Below are 21,813 nucleotides of genomic sequence, written 5' to 3'. Positions count from 1 at the left end.
AGCAGGAGCCACGACGCCCTTCTCATGGACTCCGCAGAGGCCATGGACCTTGCAGCCGTATCCGCAGCATCCGACGCTGCCTGCAGGGTTGCCCTGGCAGTCGCTGTACCCTCCTCCACCAGAGCTTTGAACTCCTTCTTGTCACGCTCCTGGAGGGAATCCTCCAATTTGAGTAGAGAGCCCCACAAATTGAACTCATACTGACCCAGGAAAGCCCAGTGGTTCGCCACCCTTAACTGGAAACTCGAGGACAATAAACCTCTTCCTCAAATAAGTCCAGCCTTCTTGAGTCTTTATTTTTCGGAGTAGGGGCTGGTTGGCCCTGCCTCTCCCTGTGGAGTGGGAGGGCCACTCTGCCCGGTACTGAGGCCTATAGGATGTTGAAGAAGGAGTCCGAGGGTTCCTCCACCTCCTCGGCCTGAAGGTTGAGGCTTGATGCCACCCTTTTCAATAGTTCCTGGTGGGCCTTAGAGTCCTCCTGCCGAACAGAAGGAGGGTGAGGATGCGGGCGCGGTACCCTGCGTACCCACTGGTACCGGAGGTCCCACCACTTGGTCGCCCTCTGGGCACAGAGACAAAGATGCACACCCCACCGACTCCTTTCTGGGAGGCTAGGAAAGGGAGGCCGACGGTCGTTCCGAGACTCCAGCCACCGAGCGAGCCCCCACTGGGGGCTGCGTCAGGGGCCACAGGGCCCATTGGTACCACGGTGCCGGCCAAGGAGCCCGGTGCCATTGAACCTGCTGTGGCACCGGCGGAGCAGGCTAGTCAGCCTGACTAGCCTGTCCCATCAACTGACTACTACGAAGGGAGGTCGGGCTGTCGTACGACCTGCCACTGTCCCTTGACCGGGAGGAACGGTGGCGTTGGGAACGGTGCTAACCACGAGACCGTGATCCCGACATGGAGGAAAGGTACCGCTGGTAGCAGCTGCTCCGCGATCGGCTCCGGCAGGCGGATCCACGATGGCAAGGTGCCAGCGATCGACGCCCAGGACTGCGGCAGCAGTGCCGCGGTGGGGTCCTGGAGCAAAACGAAGAACGGGAACGGCATCGACGCCCGTATTGTGATGGGCTACGGTAGCCTCTCTGAGACGAGGACCTCCGGTGCCATGTGTCTCAGTCTCGACAGGGCCCGCTCCCTTCGCAAGGTCTACGGTCCCTCGAAGTGGAGCGGTGCCTGGAACCCCTGTCACTCGGAACCCAGCCAGACAACCTCGTGGGGGTCAATGGGGACCGGCGTGGACTACGCATGGGACGGTCGCTAAGCGGCGAATGGCGTCGGGAACATTCCCTCGACCACGAACGGTACCGACCAGGCGGCAACTGCGGAGATCCAAGCGGTGGCTTGCCTCTGGACCAGGGTGCCAACGGTGGCGGTACCCCTGGTACTGACAGAGACATAACGTCCCGGGCCACTTGAAGGGCCTCTGGCGTGGAGGGCACCCGAACATCCAGGGAAGCCTGTGCCGAATGGGCCGGGCTACTCCGCTCAACCTCAGTTGGAGGCCTGGAGGCTGATGGGGACCGAGAACTGCCCAACGTGGGTCTAGTCTCTCCCCCGGTGCCTCGGTAGAGAAGACCTCTTCTTGGCATGCCCCACAGACAGGGAGTGGTGCCGACCGGTGGAAGGCACCGCAGGGTCGCCGCTCACCGGCACCGCAGTACCCGGTGCCGACTCGGAGCGGCGCACTAGAGTCGGGGTCAACGCTGATTCCGTCAGAATGGCTCGAAGCCGAATGTCCCTTTCTTTCTTGGCCCGAGGCTTGAAAGATCTGCCAATTTTGCAGCCATTGCTGAGATGGGATTCCCCCAGACAGCGTAAACAGTCCACGTGTGGGTCACTCACTGGCATCGGCTGCCTGCAAGTGTCGCACAACTTAAAGCCCAGGGCACGGGGCATGCCCTGACCCAGGCGCACTAAACTAAACTAACACTAATCTAAACTACTTCAACTACAGGTATAGTGAAACCCTGCTATAACGTGATGATTGGGGTCCAAAAAATTCGACTGCGATAAATGCGGGGTCGCGGTATAGCGGGGTTACAAAAAGTTTACCATTTAAAGCCGGTCAGTTTCAAGCCGGTCAATTTCTCTTGGGCAGAGAGCAGGGGAGATGTGCAAGGGACAGAGGAAGAGTGAGGAGCAGCTGGGGAGGAGAATGGCTCTTCCTGCCAAAAGGAGAAGCAGGGGTAAGGGGGAAGAGGCAGTGGGGAAGGCACGTTCCTTTTTTTTTTTTTTTTTTTTTGGTGCTTCGGCGGCGCTCTGGCCGGTGTGTTTTTTTTGTTTTGTTTTTTTGTTTTTTGCGCGCTTGGGGCGGCAGGAGCCACCTTATGATCGCGCTATATCCGAATTCGCATTATCGCAGGGCGCGTTATAGCGGGGTTTCCCTGTACTACTACTACGAACGAACAAGAGTTCAAGAGGAAAGCTGCAGACCAGCTGGAGCAGAGCAGTTCCGACGCACCTTCACTGGCGGCAAGAAGGAACTGAGGGTCGGGGGAGCACACAACGCCCCTTATACCGGGCCTTCGAGGCACCACTCCAGGGGTCGCTGGGGCACTCCCCTACGAATACTGCTAGGGGAAAAACTTCCGGAACCGGTGCACGTGGCGAGCACACACACCTATTGTGGAATACACATGAGCAATCACTCGAAGAAGGTGGTCAATTTTCACTGCTCAATGTATCAGAGTAAGTAAGAGTGTGAATTGCATTCTATTAGTTTTCCATGCAGGATAGTGAAAAATATACCCCTTGGAGATTTTACTAATGAAATCATATTTTGGATATATGTACTGGCAAACATTTCAAAACAAAACAAAACTGTAATGTTACCACCATTGTATTACTTATAAATTAATTTGCCATGTCTCTCACAGCTAATCACATCACAAGCATGGGAAGCAAAAGATTAAGATGTGAAGCTGGTAATTAAGCATTAGCCATAAAGAACTCAGCTTCAGATCCCAAATGGACTTCACAGTGCTGGTGTTAAGAAAAACATCTTTACACATGGAAATTTAAGACAATGGGCCCAATTCACCTTGGCATAAGCAAACACTACTTCATTAACTTCAAACAACTCATATCACTTTCACAAAGTGAACTTGGGCCATTGAAAAATAAAATGTGGGCACCCATTACACCATTTTTGTTATTTTTCAGAGAATAACCTCACTTTAAAATATTTCTGTCATTATGAAGAAATATTAGCGTATTCAGAAATGGTGTCTGTTTCCTACTTTCTTTCAAAGTTTCCAGGCTGTGGTTTGAAGAACGATAGGCCATATGAAGTTTCCTTTGTTCCATAGGAAAACTGGAAGGTCACCTTCTCAGCACGTCCAAAGAGATTAGGGAGTTTGAGCCCAAGAACCTAGGAGAAATGGAAAAAAAAAACAACATTTGCTACTATTGATTTTGCTAGAATAATTTTAAAAAATTGGCAAACAATTATATGTTGTAGAAAAATGTATTTATAGTACTAATAATGTCCGGGATTAGACATGGAAGCATTTTAAAAAGCCAATTTATTCATCACTATTTATGCTCTTCATATTTTTTTTGCATTTCTCACAGCACTGACAATGAAAATTAATTACCTCAATTTTACTTTTGTTTATAGCCAGTATCACTCTCTGGTTCTTAGTACTGTAATAGATGCTTTTCATTTTTGACTGTTTAAAAATATTTGGTTCAAAATTCCAATAAAAACATCACTATATTATTTGCTTTTATAACATGTAAATTGCATTTCTAATTTGAGTTGATAATGTCCTTTGTTCTGTTTAAAAAGTCCATACAGTTTACAGCCTATACAAACTGGCAATGTAGCAACATGAAAGATTTAAGGTATTTCTCATAATAAAATCATTTTAAAAGTTAAATTTTCATCACTAAAGCATTACACTAATGCCCTCCTCTGTCGCAAAGTTAGAGTACAATATTTTGCTACATTTCAAGTATTACAGTTAACTTCACCTGCCTCCTTGTATGCTAGCTGCATCCTTTTCATGATAGTGCCACTCCTTTGGCTGGGAAAATGAAGTAGGTCTTTCTCAGCCAGAGCTATCATCACTTATGTTTCACTGAGGTGTGCTTAGGAGGGTCTCCACCCCCCCCCCCCCCTTTTTTTTTTTTTTTTTTTTTAGGAGTACAAAGCTGCTGAAAGGCATGATCTAGAGATCCACAGATGTACCAGATCCAGCTTGCCTTGGTCTCACAGCTGTTGGGAAAGTGTGAAGATGAGAGCCACCACACTTTAGGGTTGCCAGGTGTCCAGTTTTCAACCGGAACGCATGGTCGAAAAGGGACACTGGCGGCTCCGGTCAGCACTGCAGGGCAAGAGTGTTCGGTTTTGTGCGATTAGAAAGTTGGCAACCCTACCAGACTTGCAGTTTATTTTTGTGATTAACATTACTATCTAGAGGATTTTCCAAGTAACTATAAAATACTAATATAAAACGATATCGGGACAAATTTCTAGTTCTATATATTTCAAACAAATTTAAGAGGAAAGAATCAACCTGAAATCTAGTTAATTCTTAAGAAGACTTAAGAGTGATTTTAGTTCCACAGCCAATTTGTGTGTTTACAAGTAGAGCCCTGCGCGGATATAAATGTATATCCACGGATGCAGATATAAATTGGTATCTGCGGAACTGCAGGGCTCTCCTGGGAACTGCAGCGGTGAAAGGAGCAAAACGTGGGGCCACCGCTCCCAAGAGTGAGTACCCTGGGCCAGCAGCTCCTCTGGTGCAGCTGTACCACTCCAGCCCCGCCCACTGTGACAGGCACCAGGCTCACTGGCAGCTGTCCCTGGTCGCGCTCATGTGTTCAAGCAGCACACACGCCCCCAGACAGGAGACGCAGACAGCTGCGTGGAAGGAATGGGGGCATGACTGGCGGTGGTACAGCTGTGTCAGAAGAGCTGCCGGCACAACGCGCTGGCTCCTGGGAGTGGCGGCCCCATGTTCTGTTCCTTTCACTGCTGCGGTTCTGCAGATACCGATTTATATCCGTGGATATCTGCATCCGTGGATAGAAATTTGTATCCGCGCAGGACTCTATTTACATGTCACATTTTCCTACTATTTAATATGTTCCTCTCCTCCACTGCTTTGTGTGAAATGCAAACAAACAGAAGGGAAGCGGACTATAAGAGGGAACATGGAGACAAGATGGGAAATAGAGTTTTGTCAAATACACTAGAACCGAAACAGATTTTTTCCTATCATTTCATTCAGTTATAACTATGTGACTTATAACACCAGTAGGTAAATTGTTTTCAGACAAGATTATAATTTAAGTTGATATGTATCTTTAATCATACTTAATAAAAGGTGAATGTAATGCAAATATGTTCTATAATATTTGAGGCCCTGAAAAGTCCTATAGATTTCAGCCCATAACAGTTGGGATTAGTCTTCAAAACTATAGGAATGAAATAAATGTGATTTGGTGGTTAAACACCTCATACTACTTCAAGAAAAGCCTAGTATGAACTGATCTGCCAGAGAACAAGTTACTCATATGCTTTTCAACATTAAGCACATAAAACATCTCAAACAACATTCAACACATTTGTGAATTTTATATTTACATTATATATTTGTGACTCATTTGTAAATTATAAAAAACAAATTATTGGGCTAGGGACACTGTGTATTAGGCCCAAATTCAAAACACAGCCACTTAAGCACATGTTTAAGTGTTTTCCTGGCTTAGGGCCTTAGCATCCTAGATGGACTTCTGAAAATCTAGCTACAGGCATAAATTACAAGTGAAAGTGAGTTATGATCTCAGCCTAGTACCCATTTGGGCACAACAAAAATACGCTCATTAGAGGAAAACCTGTCAGATGTGCCAAATACAATCATAGAATGAAAACAATGGGGATATCTGTAGGTCAGGATGAAGGTCTTTTGGCAAACCTATATTGTGGAAGTAAGTTTGTGAGGATCAGGTCTTCACATGAGCATGAAATTCATTCTCAGATTAAAAAAATTAAATAAATTACACCACAACAAATGAAATTTGCAACACTTAAAAACCAGCCATACCATACTGCCTTCATTATTGCCAACCATAGTGTTATAGCTTCCAGTTAGTCTTCTCAGTTCTGTTACTTCAAATGTTACATCTAAACCATTTGGAAGGGCATCATCTCCTAAATAAACACATACATTTATTAGTGAACACTGTACATTTAATACATTTCTTAAAAGTAATCAGTTCACTATTGCTTTATATCTGTATAAAAGGCAACTTAACTTTTGTAAAACATTCTTTTATAAATCAAAAATTGGTTGGCTCAAATCTTCATGAATGGCTAAATTATACAGAAAAATAATCTCACAAAATCAGAAGTCCTAATTAGAATCTGAGTATTTGCATATAGGAGTTTGATTCTGTCATACATTTGGCTTCTTCAGCATCAGTCCTTTAGTTATGAACTAGTTTAACATATGTTTGGTAACCTACCCTATGAAAATATAGATTTACACAGATTTTATTTTAGAAGGAGGTAGCGCTATCAAATAGTCACTGGAAATATAGTGTTCCCAATCTCCATGGGAAAGTACTATGCAATGGAAGCATTTTTTTCCTCTCTTAAAAAATAAAAATAATTTCTGGCCCAGTTGTCTTAACTGCTCTAAAATGTGATGGTAGAGAACATCTGCCTTTGCTCTAAGCAGTACGCCTTTATGGAACACAAACCTTTCATTTTCAGTAACAGAATATTTCCCAAATTAAAACAAACAGTCTCTTGACAACAGTAGGCCATTTCAACAGAAGCACTATTCTGATAAGAAGAGGAAATTCAGAGTCTTCCTACCAACACATATTGCAGCAAAAGCATGAAATGTACAACTGCATTACAATTCTCAGATAATTCATTATTTTTATTTCTACCACATCACTAAATGTACACTTTAAAAAAAAAAAAAAAAAAAAAAAAAAAGACAAATAACTGAGATTTTTCATACTTCTGAGAGATGCTAATACTGACTGACAGCACCAGGAAATGAATTCCTCTATTTAGTCACAGAACAGGTATAGCACACAAGTTTCTCCACTCTGCCTTGACTTTAGGTCTCAGTCCTGACCTGTAGAGGATACCACTAAGAGTGAAAGGGTAGTTCATTCTGTATGCCTATTTAATCTTTAGCCCCTGTTGAAACTACAAGATTTGTTTTAATTTAAAAGTAGTGTGAACTAGTAGTTAGAGCCAAGGATGGGAGTCAGAAGGCCAGACTGTCACAGACTTGCTGCAGAAACTACTTGATTTCTATGTGCCTCAGTTTCCTTCTCAGTTAAGTAAAATACCAACCTTTATAAAGCATTTTGAGATCCTGGGATGAGAAGTGGTAAGCATGTGTATGACGGGGCACACGCCCCACACTGACAAATTATGGATTAATAGGGAATCTGAGAGCCCAATTAGCCCATTCTTGGGCACCTGGGGGGCCACAAGTAATTAAGGATTAGACCCAATTAGGGAGAACCAAGCTGAGCAACAACTATCAAGGAAGGACTGCAGAGCCAACAGAAGAGGACTGAGACAGCAGAGCTGCAGTAGGGGGCTGATACCCCAGGACTGACCCTGAAGGGAGAGGGCAGCAGGGGTGATGGGGTTCCAGGCACCTGGCAGACAAGCTAAGTGACACCCTGAGAAAACGCCTTAAATACAGACTTGTAAAAGCTACACGGTCAGATGAAACTCCAAGGAGAGAGGACTAGAGGGTGCAGCTCCATAGCAGACACCTGCATGCAGGCAAAGGTAGGAAACAGCTCAGGAGATCAGGGAAGAATCATAAGAAACAGACCCTCACTTCTTATTACAAGGGCCCCGGGCTGGAACCAGAGAAGGTGAGCCTGGCATCTCCTATTACAACTTTGCAAGAGGGATGGTGTAAGTCTCTGGAAAGGGACAAGGACTACAGGCCTGCTATGTGACCATTAGGATTTTGGGTTTTCATTTGGACTTATTTTCTTTTGGTTACCCTGGAAGGGGACTGTACTGAAAGGTGACCTGGTTGGAGAGCTTGGACATGATGCTGACCGCAAGAGAACTAAAATGGTGATCAACTGTGGTTGCTAGAAGCGAGGGACCCTTTCAACATCCCAAACTAATTTCAGGGGTTGCTACCAATTGAGGGCAACCACTTACAATGTGAAAAAAACTATTATATGGACACTTGTCCATTAACAACATCACAACCATAGCATTTCACTTACGCCACCCAGCTATCTGACTGTATGAATCTAGTTATTAGAGCAATAACTAATAGCTCATTAGATGGTTATAATCCTAACCTTTCACCTCCAGTCCTACACTTTCATCCTACAATCTATCTAGTTTGGGCCAGAAGTTAGTTTAGTGACAATACTATTTCTTATATTGCATTTTCAAAATATATAGAAATACTCAGTATTCTTAAACAACTTTATTTTACCTTTAGTTCTTTCATATGGGATGAGAACACCCTGCATTAAAACACAAACCCTTCAACTAAAGGTTGAAAACTGAAGTCTGGCTTTAAAAGATTATACATAGACACAATTGTGTCATTGGATTTATCCTATTTGCTGTTAGTGTTGGGTGGGCAAATAGCTATAGCTTTCCTGAAGTTTCAGGCATATAACAATTTTGAAGGGGTAACAGAGGGAAGTTTCAAAGTTAACACCTCCTTTGTGATTGATGGTGGTAGTTCACACGTCTCTAGGATGAATACTAGACCCTGACTCTAACTATGGCCCTACCAAATTCACAGTCCATTTTGGTCAATTTCACAGTCATAGGATTTTAAAAAAATCGTAAATTTCATGATTTCAGATATTTAAATCTCAAATTTCACAGTGTTGTAACTGTAGGGGTCCTGATCCAAAAAGGAGTTTGGGGGGTGGGGGGGGGTGTCTCAAGTTTATTGTAGGGGGTGTTGCGATACTACTATCCTTATTTCTGCGCTGCTGCTGGTGGCAGCGTTGCTGTCGGAGCTGGGCAGCCAGAGAGCAGCAGCTGCTGGCTGGGAGACCAGATTTCACGATCCGTGACACGTTTTTAATGAATTTGGTAGGGCCCTATCTATAACCATGTACTTGCAAAACTCTTTTTGCAGAACTAGTGTGTATCCCATGCAGGTAGGCTATGTACACCCCATCTGTGCACCAAGGCTCTTAGCACCATGTGAGCTCCCAGCATGCTGCTATGTAACAGATTTGGAAATGTGGATCCAGATAGAAATGGATTAATTTAGCACATTACATGTGTGTGGCAGTGCAAGCTACTGCTTAAGTGTAACTTGGGGACAAATGTAGAAGAGAAAGATTCCTTCCTACCATAGAGGCAAGGATTCTGGCCTTCGGCAGTTCACATCTCTCTCATGTAAAGCTGTCTGCAATCTAAGGCAGGCACCTCTGCATCTCTCATATTTGGTAAGTGGTCTTATTTTTAAAGTTTCCAAGCCTTAGGGTAAACTAAGCCTAACTACTACAACATCGGATGGTAAGTGGGAGGCTCACCCATGGAAAGCTTCCTCCTCCCCACTGGCAAGTGTTTTTGTCAAACTGTTCCATAGTTTGAAACTGGATAAAACAATAGTGTCCTTCCAATTAGAAATGTCATTAGCATACAGACTTTCAAGGAGCTAGATGATGTATACAAATACAAAAAAGGCTAAATTATGGATTTATGATACCTTATCAGAACTATGAATGAAAGTTAGCTTTGAAAGAGGAAAGTAAAACATTGATTTCAAAGAGATGAACTTGTATGTACAGTTCTGTAGATCAGATACAAGCTATAAAACAGAAGATGTTGACACATGGTAATTTAAAGATTTTTTTTTCCCATGGTCATGTTAATACATTTGATCAATTCAAAATAAAAGTTGATATTAAAATGACATAATACAACTCTTTACTGGACATTTTGAAGTGATGTTAAGGAAAGTAACTGAAAACAATGCAAAACTGATACTGTATCAGACAAGTCAGTCAGACAGCATGCATATTTACAAAAAAAAAAAAATCTATGGTAAAAAAAATGTTACGGTTGCAAAATCAAGCACTCGACAGTTAAGAAATTGCCTGTGCAATCTTAATTCAGCACCCCCTTCTGCATATGAATTATGATACTGCCTTTAATTACATGATCACATACTATATTTTTCCAGAGAACCCCTGCCTTCTTCAATGAAAAAGTAGTTGCTCATTATTTCTTATTAGCACTCTCATTCAATGTGTGGACACAAACACACCAAAACCTGCACTAAATACAAAACTATTAATTTTCTCATAGGCATTTCTATGGTGGTCTCACTATATCAGAATACTTCAAGCATGAATATATTCATCTTCACAATCTGTCCATGACATTAAGTGGTACTAATATCTTCATTATCTGGAGAACTGCGGTACAGAGATAAAGGACAAAACTGTCAAGTGTTCACTAATTTTGGATGCCCTACTTGAGAAATCTAGGGCCTGATTTTTCAGAGTACAGCCCTTTATATGTTCAAATCACTGTTCCACCCATTTCAGCTGCAGTTGTGAACGCTGAACACTTTGGCAAATCTGGCCCCAGGTGTTTCACAATAGGCAGTCAGAAAATGAGGAACACATAATTAATGACCACCTGTGAAGATCCTGGTTTAAGTGAGTTGCCTGGCATTTTACAGGAACTCTGGGGCACAAGGAGGAATAGAATCCAATTCTTACCTTGACATGTATCAATCAGAACTTCCACCTGCCTAAAAATTCCTAGACGGAGCAACTTTTCACGAGCTTCATGTGATTTTCTCATTACCTATAGAATGAGAGAAGGAATTTGGATTGCACCTTACCAAGGAATCACTGGTACTATGGCTAAATAGCACAAGGAGATTCATACGTCATTCATAGATTTTGAAGGGCTTCTATATACATTACAACATAAATCGATTCAGGATCTACTTCAATACCCAGATGCAAGAAGATAAGTTAAACAGAGCATCCACCTCAATTTGCCGGTTTTGTTAACTTGCATCACCAGCTTTATAATACTGAAACATCCTTGCGTATCAATTTTCTTTAAAACATTTTTAAAAAAGGAAAAAACCCTTCTGAACCATATCAGAGTTGACAAACTAAGATCTTAATGTATCATTTGGATTCCTTATGTTTATCAACTGACTATACATTAACAAACTCAAAAGTGTAGATAAAAATCTTTCATGTGTTAATTATTGAATTGAGTACTTACAGAAGGAGCTAGATATAAAGAACAAATGAGGGCTTTTCTACAAAAGGAAACTGATCAGCAGGACTGCTATATACAATGTTGTAGCAGTGTCGGTCCCAGGATATTAGAGACACCAGGTGGGTGATGTAATATCTTTTATTGGACTAATTCTCTTGGTGACTGAGACAAGCTTTCGAGCTTACAGGACCTAAAGAAAAGCTCTGTGTACACTCGAAAGCTTGCCTCTTTCACCAACAGAAGCTGGTGCAAGAAAAGGAATTACCTCAGCAGAACTCTAGCAATATAACGGTGGGCAGCAGCAATGAAAGCTTCCCCACATTGTCCTGCCAACCTTATTCTAGACAGACGTCTACTCAAGAGTGAGAGAATATCCATACGGATTCAGACTTCAATCCCAGCTGACAATGCCACCGAAGTGCTAACTCTGATAGCTGATGTCTTTTCTTTTTAAAGAACTGAATACAACTACATAACATAAGTACATAATAAAGTGTGATTCCACTCTGAAAAAACATCATGGTGTTCTGTGTATGTCAGGGGTGGGCAAACTATGGCCCGCACACCAAATCCAGCCCGCCAGCAGTTTTAAGCTGGCCCCCGAGGTTCCACTGGGGAGCAGGCTCTGGGGTTTGCCCCGCTCCAGCTGGTGAGCAGGGTTGTGGGCTGCTCCACGCAGCTCCTGGAAGCAGCGGCATGGCCCCCTCCAGTGCTCCAATAGAGAAGGGACATGGCCGCTGCTTCCAGGAGCCACCTGAGGTAGCCTGCACCCCTGAGCCTCTCCCCACGCCCTAAACCCCTGCCCCAGCCCTGACCCCCCTCCCGCCCTCCAAACCCCTCAGTCCCAGCCCAGAGCACCCTCCAATACCCCAAACTCCTCATCCCCAGAGCCCACCCCCAGCCGGAACCCTCCCCCCACACCTCACCCCCCTGTTCCAGCCCAGAGCCCCCTCCTGCACCCTGAACTCCTCATTTCTGGTCCCACCCCAGAGCCCACACCCCCTCCTGCACCCCAACCCCAATTTTGTGAGCATTCATGGCCCACCATACAATTTCTATTCCCAGATGTAGCCCTTGGGCCAAAAAGTTTGCCCACCCCTGGTGTATGGTATCATCTCAATTTATAAGAAAACAAAATAATTTTTCAATCAGTTCTGCACACTTAACCTGATCTGAAAGTCAAACTGGGTTTTTCTTTCTTGGGAATCATCAGTGGTAGCAAAGACATTGCAGACTAGTAGCACAAGTGACAAGAAGCTGGGCTGATGGGATACTCCTAACTATCGCCTATTTTTTTTTTTTTTTTTTTTAAAAACTACTTTTGGCTTGTAGGTTTACTCATCTAATTAGTACCTGTAAGTGCTTGGTAAATTTTTCAAGTCTGGAGTGTTTTGCAGAGCAGATGCCACTCACTACAATACTTACATCAATGAGGTTTTTAGCCTTGAAAAGGTCACCAATTTCGTACATGATAATGTCATCTTTAGTCCTTCCAAGTCCATCAAAGTGTACATGTTGGACCACCACCTAAACATAAGATGACTATTAACACCACAAAATTAAAACCACCTAGACACAAATAATACTGTAGTCTGACTGAAGGTACAAGAATATAGGATTCACTTGCGAATTAGTATTAATTTATAATATCAGGGAGCAATACAATCATCAATCCTAGATTGTAGTTAATTATTTCCATTAACAAGAATTGTGTTGAAAAACAGGTTTCCTGACTCGAAATCAAGAACTAATTACAGGAAAAGACACTAAGAGTCCATAGCTACGAGGATTTTAGTCACAGATCTTTATGAACAAGTCAGTCATTGGCTAAAACCATATGATCTTGAACACAAGACCTAAACATATAGTTCTCTGTGTATTTCCTTCACCATTTACACATAAGCAGAGTTTAACTATACAGTCAAAAATAAGTCTCAAATACTTGAGTAAATATTAAACATTCCATCACCATCTGAACATTATAAACTAAAACACATAGCAAGGTCTACAATATTACAAAATACTAAATGATTTTTTTTTTAAACTCAAATTCTTGTTTGTCTATATAGCAAAGTACTGTAGCTAGTTTATCTAATGCACTATATTGATTAAATCTGCCTTATTTTCTCCAACCTTTTCAGTACACATAACTTTGGGACTTATTACTCAATGCCAAAAAAACCGAAACAAAAAAAACAAAAACAAAAACAACCTCCCAAATGATTAGATGCTCCTTTTTCTAATAAAATAGAAGATAGTTGCAACCTACTATCATTAACAACGTGACAATAATAAATTGGTGTGCACATGTAATGGAATTAAAACTTTTTTTTATTAAGGAAAGAGACTTCATTACCAAGCTTCCAGTGGGAGTGACTATGAACAAAGTCAAGAAAAGGAAACATCTTTAAAAATGAGAGCATTATGAGATATCTCTTCTTTGCCGTATTGTTAAACATATTAAATGCATTTAACAACATCTTTTGTAGGAAAAACAGGGCTGATAAAAAATGATTATCTGTTTATTTTAATTGGATTTTATTTAAATTGAACAGGTTTTTTTAAATAAACCTATTTAAAATAAAGTATGAAACTGACAAGCTACGTTAAGGCTAGCCTTGGCAGAATTCGATTTTTTTTAAATAATTTCAGTGGATAGTATCTTGTTTATTTTTAAGTTTTTTAAATATTTTTGTCAATTTAAATGCTTATGGTTGCAGGAAATTATGGAGGGCAAGAATTATTTAATGACAGTAGATGCTGAGATTCTAAAAAGTTAAAGTTTTATAACTGTTCAAACACAAATTGTCAACATCACATCGATATATACAAAGTAAATATCCTTAAATCAAACTCTATTAAGTTCCCAAGCAACATTTTTCTTACTATGCCTATCTGCACATTTATCATCACTGATGGAAATATTTCTTGTTGGTTTGTGTGTGTATATGGTGAAATCGATGTTCACCAACATTTACCAATAAAAATCTAACACCTCCAAACCTTGTTAACGCCTTAAATTAAAAAGTAGATTTGCTTGCTAAGTTTTAAAGAAAGACACTGAACTGCTGGATGTCACTGGCTAAGCACCTGGAATCAGAGTTTATTGATGTGCTGAATCAACTTTTGACTACAGTAGCCTCTACTGCATGTGGAGAGAATTTTTTTTTCATTTCAGTTTATTCAACTAGTTCAGTTGAACAACTAGTTCATTCAAAGATAAGAAACCAACTGGGAGCTGAAAAAGAAGGAAAGCTTGTTTTCCTCATCCAATCTATGAATAAAGCTAGGTGTGAGAGGATGAAATCTACTAGTACCAAAATCTTGAAGAACATGGTTGCCAGAAACAATTAGTTCAATTCACTAACTACAGATAATTAAGGCTATGATTTAGTCACAGAGATCACGGAAGTCACGGATTCCATGACTTCAGCCTGCAGGGGTCAGGAGCTGCAGGGTCCCCTGCTGCCCGCAGCAGGAGGGAACTGCAGGGTACCCCTGCCGCCTCTGGAGGCCCCCGGAGTTCCAAGGAACCCCTGAGTTCCTAGCTGAGGCAGCAGCCCTGAAGATGCAGACAGCGGGGGAACCACCAAGCTCCGGGCCACAGCTGGGGAACCCCCACAGGCAGCAGGGGAACCTGGAGCTGCAGACAGCGGGGGCACCCCGCAGCTCCTGGCCCCCGCGGGGGAATCCCTGAGCTCCAGGGGCACCCCGTAGCTCCTGGCCCCTGTGGGCGGACCCCCAGAGCTGCAGGTGGCAAGGGTACCCTGCAATCCCCCACTGCTCCCAGCCATGGGCGGTGGGGGACCCTGGGGCTCCAACACCCAATCCACAGTGGGGGCCCCCAGAGCTGCTGCACAGCTGCCTTGCTGTAGGCAGTGTGGGGACCAGAAGATCCCCATTTTGTCACAGATATTTTTAGTAAAAGTCACCGACAGGTCATGGCTTCTGTGAATTTTTCTTTATTGCCTGTGACCTGTCCGTGACTTTTACTGGAAATATCCATGACAAAATCTTAGCCTTACAGATAATATTTTGTTTAATATATCAGTTTTAAATGTAAAATATGTTTTGCTAAACTTTGATAAATTTCTTATGTAACAAGCACTTTTATTTAAAAAAAAAAAAATCTGTGCATTTAATTGAATTTCCATCTAAATAGAGCTTGACACAAACCCCAAGTAAAAAATTAACCATCTAGTAAATAAGAAATGCATAATTCAACATTTTAACATAATACAATATAAAAGTTAAGAATCTGAATAAATGTAAGTTAAGTTATATAATTGTTTAAATAAATGTGTACAGACAGTGCAGCCTCCTGGTTAGCAAAAAGCAGCACCAAATTCAGTATGAAAGCTATATTTAGTTGCAATTCAGCATGTTTTAATAGTTATCAACCAATAAGAATCAACTTTTTATTAGGAAAAGAACTAAAAAGTACAAATGCAAAACATGATTAAAATCTATTATTTAAATCACTTTAATCACTGTTTGCCTATTTAAATCACTGATTTAAATCAATCCAATGTAAGTACCGTATATATTCGTCCATAAGCCGAATTTTTTTTAGTAAAAAAGGGAAGCACCAGAGACGGGGGGGGTCGGCTCATGAGCGGGTATAGAGAGGGAGAGGTGGGACACAGCCCCTCCCCCCAACAGAGGGAGCAAGGAGAGGCAGCACAGCCAGCAGAGCCAGAAGGGAAGAGGCGGGGCCAGAGTCTCTCCCACTTCTGGCCACGCTGCTCTCCCCCCAGCCTCCGAAGCAGCTGCGGCTCCGGGGCTGGCAGGCTGCAGCTGTGCCGATCAGCCCCGTCCCCCAGAGCAGGCTGTGGCCGCGCCGCCCAGCCTGCCGGAGCACGCTGCAGCCGTGCCACCCGGCCCAGCCCGCTGGAACATGCTGAGGCCACGCCGACTGGTCTGGCCCGCCGGAGTAGGCTGCGGCCGCACCGCCCAGCCTGCCGGAGCAGCTCCAGCCAGGCCAGAGACATCCTCCCCTGGCCCTTCCCAGATAAGGTGGGAAGGGATAGGATGGGGAGAGTGTGGGGGACCTGGGCTAGGGGTGGGGTCATGTGGGGGGTGGTCACTCTCCTGACCCTCAGCTTCTCCCCCCGCCCCCAAAACATTTCCCCACCAGTTGCTGTCCCGGCCCGTCAGGGTAAGCAGTTGGCACGCCGGGACACTTTGTTTACTTAGGTTTACCTCCGTGCCTGCAGACGCTTGAGGTAAACAAACCATCTCAGCCCACCATGATGGCCCGGGAGCCAAAGTTTGCTGACCCCTGAATTACAGGGTCGGCTTATGAATAGGTCATAAAAAATTTCCATTTTTACTTATCCATCTTGGGGGGGGAGAGGGGGGGGGTGTCAGCTTATAAATGAACCGGCTTATGATCGAGTATATGCAGTAATAACAAAGGAAGCCAGACATTACTGGATTCATTCTCTTCTCTTATATCTCAAATACTGGTTTGGGATATTCCCTACAAATAAAAGATTTAAATAAAAACAAACAAACCACATTCACACCCATTGATTAGGAACTCACATCTTTGTTTTCAAGGACTTCCTGCTTGGCTTCAGGTTCAACTTCAACTAGTTCAGGTTCATCTCCTAAAGCACCAAAGTCAGACCCACTCACTGGAAGAGGCTCCAGACTCTGAATAAAATATATACACAAAATAATCTGTATTTTCTATTTAATAATTAAACATTTTGTACCACATCTAAGAGTTTTTTCTTGTGAGGAAAATTCTCAACATTCTGCCCATCATATTATAAGGAATGACAATACACCTCTACCTCGATATAACGCTGTCCTCGGGAGCCAAAATATCTTACCGCGTTCTAGGTGAAACCGCGTTATATTGAACTTGCTTTGATCCGCCGGAGTTCGCAGCCCTGCCCCCCCAGAGCACTGCTTTACCGCGTTATATCCGAATTCGTGTTATATCGGGTCACGTTATATCGGGGTAGAGGTGTACCATAAATAGAAGAGAGAAAATACTGGGCATCACATTTATGTATTTGTACAGTATATATTTGCTGAAAGATTTACTATAGATTGAATAATTTCCATGTTGAGAGTGTTTTCTTTAGTAAGATACGATATACAGTAAGTTATGTCTGCTTAGAAAGTACAGTATGTTTCTTTATCTCTACACAGTTTTGCAGGAGAACAAGTTCCCTTCCTTTGTAAAATTTCAAATATTTAACTTTTCTGATGTTATTTACCAGCCCTTCAAAAATACTTGTATAATTCAATTTTTACTAGGCATCTATGCTTCAGTCAGGTGTCTTATTTTTAAGGCATACTTTCACTATGTGAAGTGATAAGCAAAATTAAAGATATCAGAACATTTGGTTTAGGTGCCAAATGTCCAAAGAAACACAGGTTTTTCAGCATGTTACTTTGTTGTGTGGCTTAAATCTTTTTAGATTTACGAACACAAGGTTTTCTTCCTATCACCAGTCCTCCAAACATCATTCTAAGAACATGACTCATCAGTGTTGGAGTCTGCTTTTGAGATGAAAAGGTAAGTCAGTTCATTCAGTTTTCCAACTAAAAATGGGTTTGTTTGCTATAGCTTACAGCATTATGAAATAAGAACAATAAAAACTTCATAAAGTCATGGAGTACCCTCTTAAACTACTGCTGCTATCAGACTTCAGCAACAATCTCTATGGCAAGGTTACCAGCAGAGTATACACTGCATCCCTTCAGGGAGAAGCTATTCTTTTGCAACATAGGAAATGCCATACTGCACCAGACCCAAGGTCCAATTAGTTCAATATCCTGTCTCTAACAACAACCAGTACCAGTTGAGTCAGAGGGAGGTTTCAGAAGACTGCAGTAGGGAGATGTGGGATAATCTGCCCCCACCTTAGGTCTTATTCTGATCTCTACCAGAGATTTGCTTAAACCCTGAAGTATGAGGCTTAATACCCCCTTCAAAAATTGTATAATTAATTATGACAACTCTGGATATTCTTGATATCCATATAAATGTCCAATCATTTTTAGAATCTTACTAAGTTCTTGGTCTCAGTAACTTCCTGTAACAATAAATTCCAGTCTAATTACATATTGTGTGAAAAGACATGCGTTTATCAATTTAAAATTTACCATCTTTTCATTTCACTGATTATTACGTTGGGGTTCTGGAACCAGAACGAAAAATACAAGCTAAGGCAACATATGCTGAAATTATACTATTCTATGACTTATGCAATATGTAAGCCGACCGCTCTGTTTTTGTGCATATTAGGCATCTTGAATCTAGGTATGGTACCTTAACTCTGAGTTTCTTGACTTCGAATCATAGAACTGAAGGGGGCCTCGAGAGGTCATTGCACTCATGGCAGGACTAAGGCCTGGTCTACACTACCCGCCTGAATCGGCGGGTAGAAATCGACCTCTCGGGGATCGATTTATCGCGTCCCGTCAGGACGCGACAATCGATCCCCGAATCGACGCTCTTACTCCACCAGCGAAGGTGGGAGTAAGAGCCGTCGACGGGAAGCCGCGGAGGTCGATTTTGCCGCCGTCCTCACAGCGGGGTAAGTCGGCTGCGATACGTCGAATTCAGCTACGGTATTCGCGTAGCTGAATTTGCGTATCTTAAATCGACCCCCCCCTGTAGTGTAGATGTAGCCTAAGTATTATAGACCACCCCTGACAGGTGTTTGTCCTTGGAGATTTTTAAGAACAGGTTGGACAGAGATTCCACAACCTCCTAGGCAATTTATTCCAGTGCTTAACCACCCTGACAGTTAGGATGTTTTTCCTAATGTTAAACCTATGTGGAAGTAGAGAAAGAACTGACAGGGATTTGAAGGGGATTTTCTCCGACACCTAAACCTCTCTTGCTGCAATTTAAGCCCACTGCCTCTTGTCCAAACCTCAGAGGTTAAGAAGAACCATTTTTCTTCCTCCTCCTTGTAACAACCTTTTATGTACTTGAAAACTTATGTCCCCTCTCAGTCTTCTCTTTTCCAGACTAAACAAACCCAATTTTTTCAATCTTCCCTCATAGGTCATGTTTTCTAGACCTTTAATCATTTTTGTTGCTCTTCTCTGGACGTTCTCCAATTTGTCCACATCTTTCCTGAAATGTGGCGCCCAGAACAGGACACAATACTCCAGTTGAGTAGAGCGGAAGAATTACTTCTCATGTCTTGCTTACAACACTCCTGCTAATAGCTCCCAAAATAATGTTCACTTTTTTTTGTAACGGTGTCACACTGGTGACTCATATTTAGCTTATGGTCCACTATGACCCCCAGATTCCTTTCTGTAGTACTACTTCCTAGATAGTCATTTCCCATTTTGTAGGTGTGCAATTGATTGTTCCTTCCTAAATGGAGTACACCGCTACCTTGATATAATGTGACCTGATATAACATGAATTTGGATATAACGCGGTAAAGCAGTGCTCCGGGGGGGGGCAGGGCTGCGCACTCCGGTGGATCAAAGCAAGTTCAATATAACGCCATTTCACCTATAACGCGGTAAGATTTTTTGGCTCCCGAGGACAGTGTTATATCGAGGTAGAGGTGTACTTTGCATTAGTCCTCATTGAATTTCATCCTATTTACTTCAGACCATTTCTCCAGTTTGTCCAGATCATTTTGAATTTTAATCCTATTCTCCAAAGCACTTGCAACCCCTCCCAGCTTGGTATTGTCTGCAAACTTTACAAGTGTACTCTCTATGCCATTATCTAAAACATTATCTAAAACTTCCAAATGTTATTCAGAAAAGCCAAATATTTTAATGACTTTTATAGTTTTGGGGACACCAGTGCAAATATATGAAAGACTGCCGTGGGGGGGGGGGGAGAGAGGGGGAACCACTTAAAGCCGCAGCCCCCATCCCCATTCTTCTATGATCTCAGTCCTTTAGATTTATTATTATATGTCACCACTTCCCAGTTTCAGATTACAGAAAGACAGGTGGTCCTTTGAAAACAGCCAAAAGGTGTGCAACAGCAGACCCTAATCACAGGCACTTCAGAGAAGGAAGAAAGGACCTGGACAGAGAGTTAAACCCTTCCTGAGGAAATCAGTGTGGAGAGCAAAGCCAAACCCTGGGCGGGGGTGCCTATTCACCCTATCAGTCCCTCCCTCCTCCTGGCACAGCCAAATGTCAGCAGTTCTGCAAAAGGGCCTCCCTCCTGGTGCATCTGACACTCCCCGCCCCACAACCCCAGGGGCTTGCATCCCAGCTGCAGACCCGCACGGGGCATATGTGAAATATTTCAGGTTAACTCCCCTGCCACGCAGTTTGCCTCCCACCGGCAGCAGCATCGCCTAAGCTGACAAGGCCTACACCTAAGGTGGCAAATTTAAAATAGCAGCATTTTTGTAATCGCGGCATCAGTAACGCTGCAATTCTACCAATCATCGCGCGTATTGAAACCACCAATAACGGTGCGATGCCATTTTGTAAATATACTCACGAGAAACCTAAACTGCACTGGACCCCCGCTTAAACACGGGGTTTTAGATCCACGCGCGGTCCCACGCTATAAGCAAAATTGCTCTATACGGACACGCGTTCAAGTGAGGGTCCACTGTACTTGTAATTTTATTATAATAAAACTTGTAAATGTTCAATTATTTTAATGATATTTAGATTCATTTTAGTTCAAACGAATTTGTAAAAAAACTAAAACACGTTCATATGGGGCCTGGGGCGGCAAAGTCATTAAACCGCCACTGCCCACCCGGCAGTGACTCCACGCCCGGCAGGGGCCCCTGCTGCTGCTGCAGCCGGTCACTGACACGCGGGGAACGGAGAACCCTGCCGCCCCAGGCCCACGCTCACAGGGAACCGCCCCAGGCCCGTTGTTAGAGGCGGGGAAGGGGTTGGGAGGCCCCCGGGGACCAAGGCTCCCCCCCGCTGCTCCCGCGCTCAGAGGCCCCCGGCCAGGCCCGGCCCCGCTCCCGAAGGTCGCGCCAGCGGGCGCGGCTCCTCCTCTGCCCCGGGGCCCCGCGCGCCAGCGGGGCCGGCAGGGACCTCACCCGCGCGTGCACCGTCCCCATGGCCGCGCCGCCGCCGAGCGGGGAGAGCAGCGATCCCACAGCGAGGGCAACGCGCGGCGGTCAGCACCGGGCCCACAGCAAAAGCCGCGGCACGGAGGCGGCCATGACACCCCGGAGCCCCGCCCCCACCGGCTCTTATTGGCCAGCAGAGCTGAAAGGGGCGGAGCAGGCAGTGAAGATCCCGGATGGGGTGGGAGCTAGGAAGCCCCGCCCCACGAAGGGAGGGGGAGGAGGCAAGCGAGAGGGGAGGATCAGGATGGTCCAAGTGGCAGGCCCGGGTGGAGGGCTGTTCCCCCGCTTCCCAAAAGCCGCAGCTGCGGCAGGAGGCTAAGTTACTGTGGAAGTTGGTGGCCTGGGCTTGGCAGAATTTAAAACTGCTCAATTAAAACATGGCGCACCACCAGCAAGGCAGGGCAAGGGCTGCAGCGTGCAGAAAAGTTGAGGTGGCGGATAGAGCATTTCAAACGAGGGAGGCAGAAGATAACTTTCAGATTTCAGAGTAGCAGCTGTGTTAGTCTGTATCCG

General features: G+C 43.9%; 1 protein-coding gene across 1 annotated transcript in view; it reads right to left on the bottom strand.

The window, feature by feature from the left end:
- Positions 1 to 21,401, bottom strand: part of SAMM50 (SAMM50 sorting and assembly machinery component) — a 38,272-nt gene extending 16,871 nt beyond the window's left edge. Inside the window, exons 1-6 of the mRNA XM_065403292.1 lie at positions 21,268 to 21,401; positions 16,790 to 16,900; positions 12,668 to 12,769; positions 10,723 to 10,810; positions 6,063 to 6,169; positions 3,246 to 3,376 (exon numbers count right to left, since the gene is read on the bottom strand). Of these exons, the coding sequence (XP_065259364.1) occupies positions 3,246 to 3,376; positions 6,063 to 6,169; positions 10,723 to 10,810; positions 12,668 to 12,769; positions 16,790 to 16,900; positions 21,268 to 21,288 (560 nt within the window). The 5' untranslated portion in view covers positions 21,289 to 21,401. The remainder of the gene's footprint in view (positions 1 to 3,245; positions 3,377 to 6,062; positions 6,170 to 10,722; positions 10,811 to 12,667; positions 12,770 to 16,789; positions 16,901 to 21,267) is intronic.
- Positions 21,402 to 21,813: the final 412 nt, after the last annotated feature.

This window comes from Emys orbicularis, chromosome 1 (genome assembly GCF_028017835.1).
Source record: "Emys orbicularis isolate rEmyOrb1 chromosome 1, rEmyOrb1.hap1, whole genome shotgun sequence".
NCBI lineage: Eukaryota > Metazoa > Chordata > Testudines > Emydidae > Emys > Emys orbicularis.
Note: the sequence above shows the minus strand (reverse complement) of the source record. Positions and strands in the feature narration are given on the sequence as shown.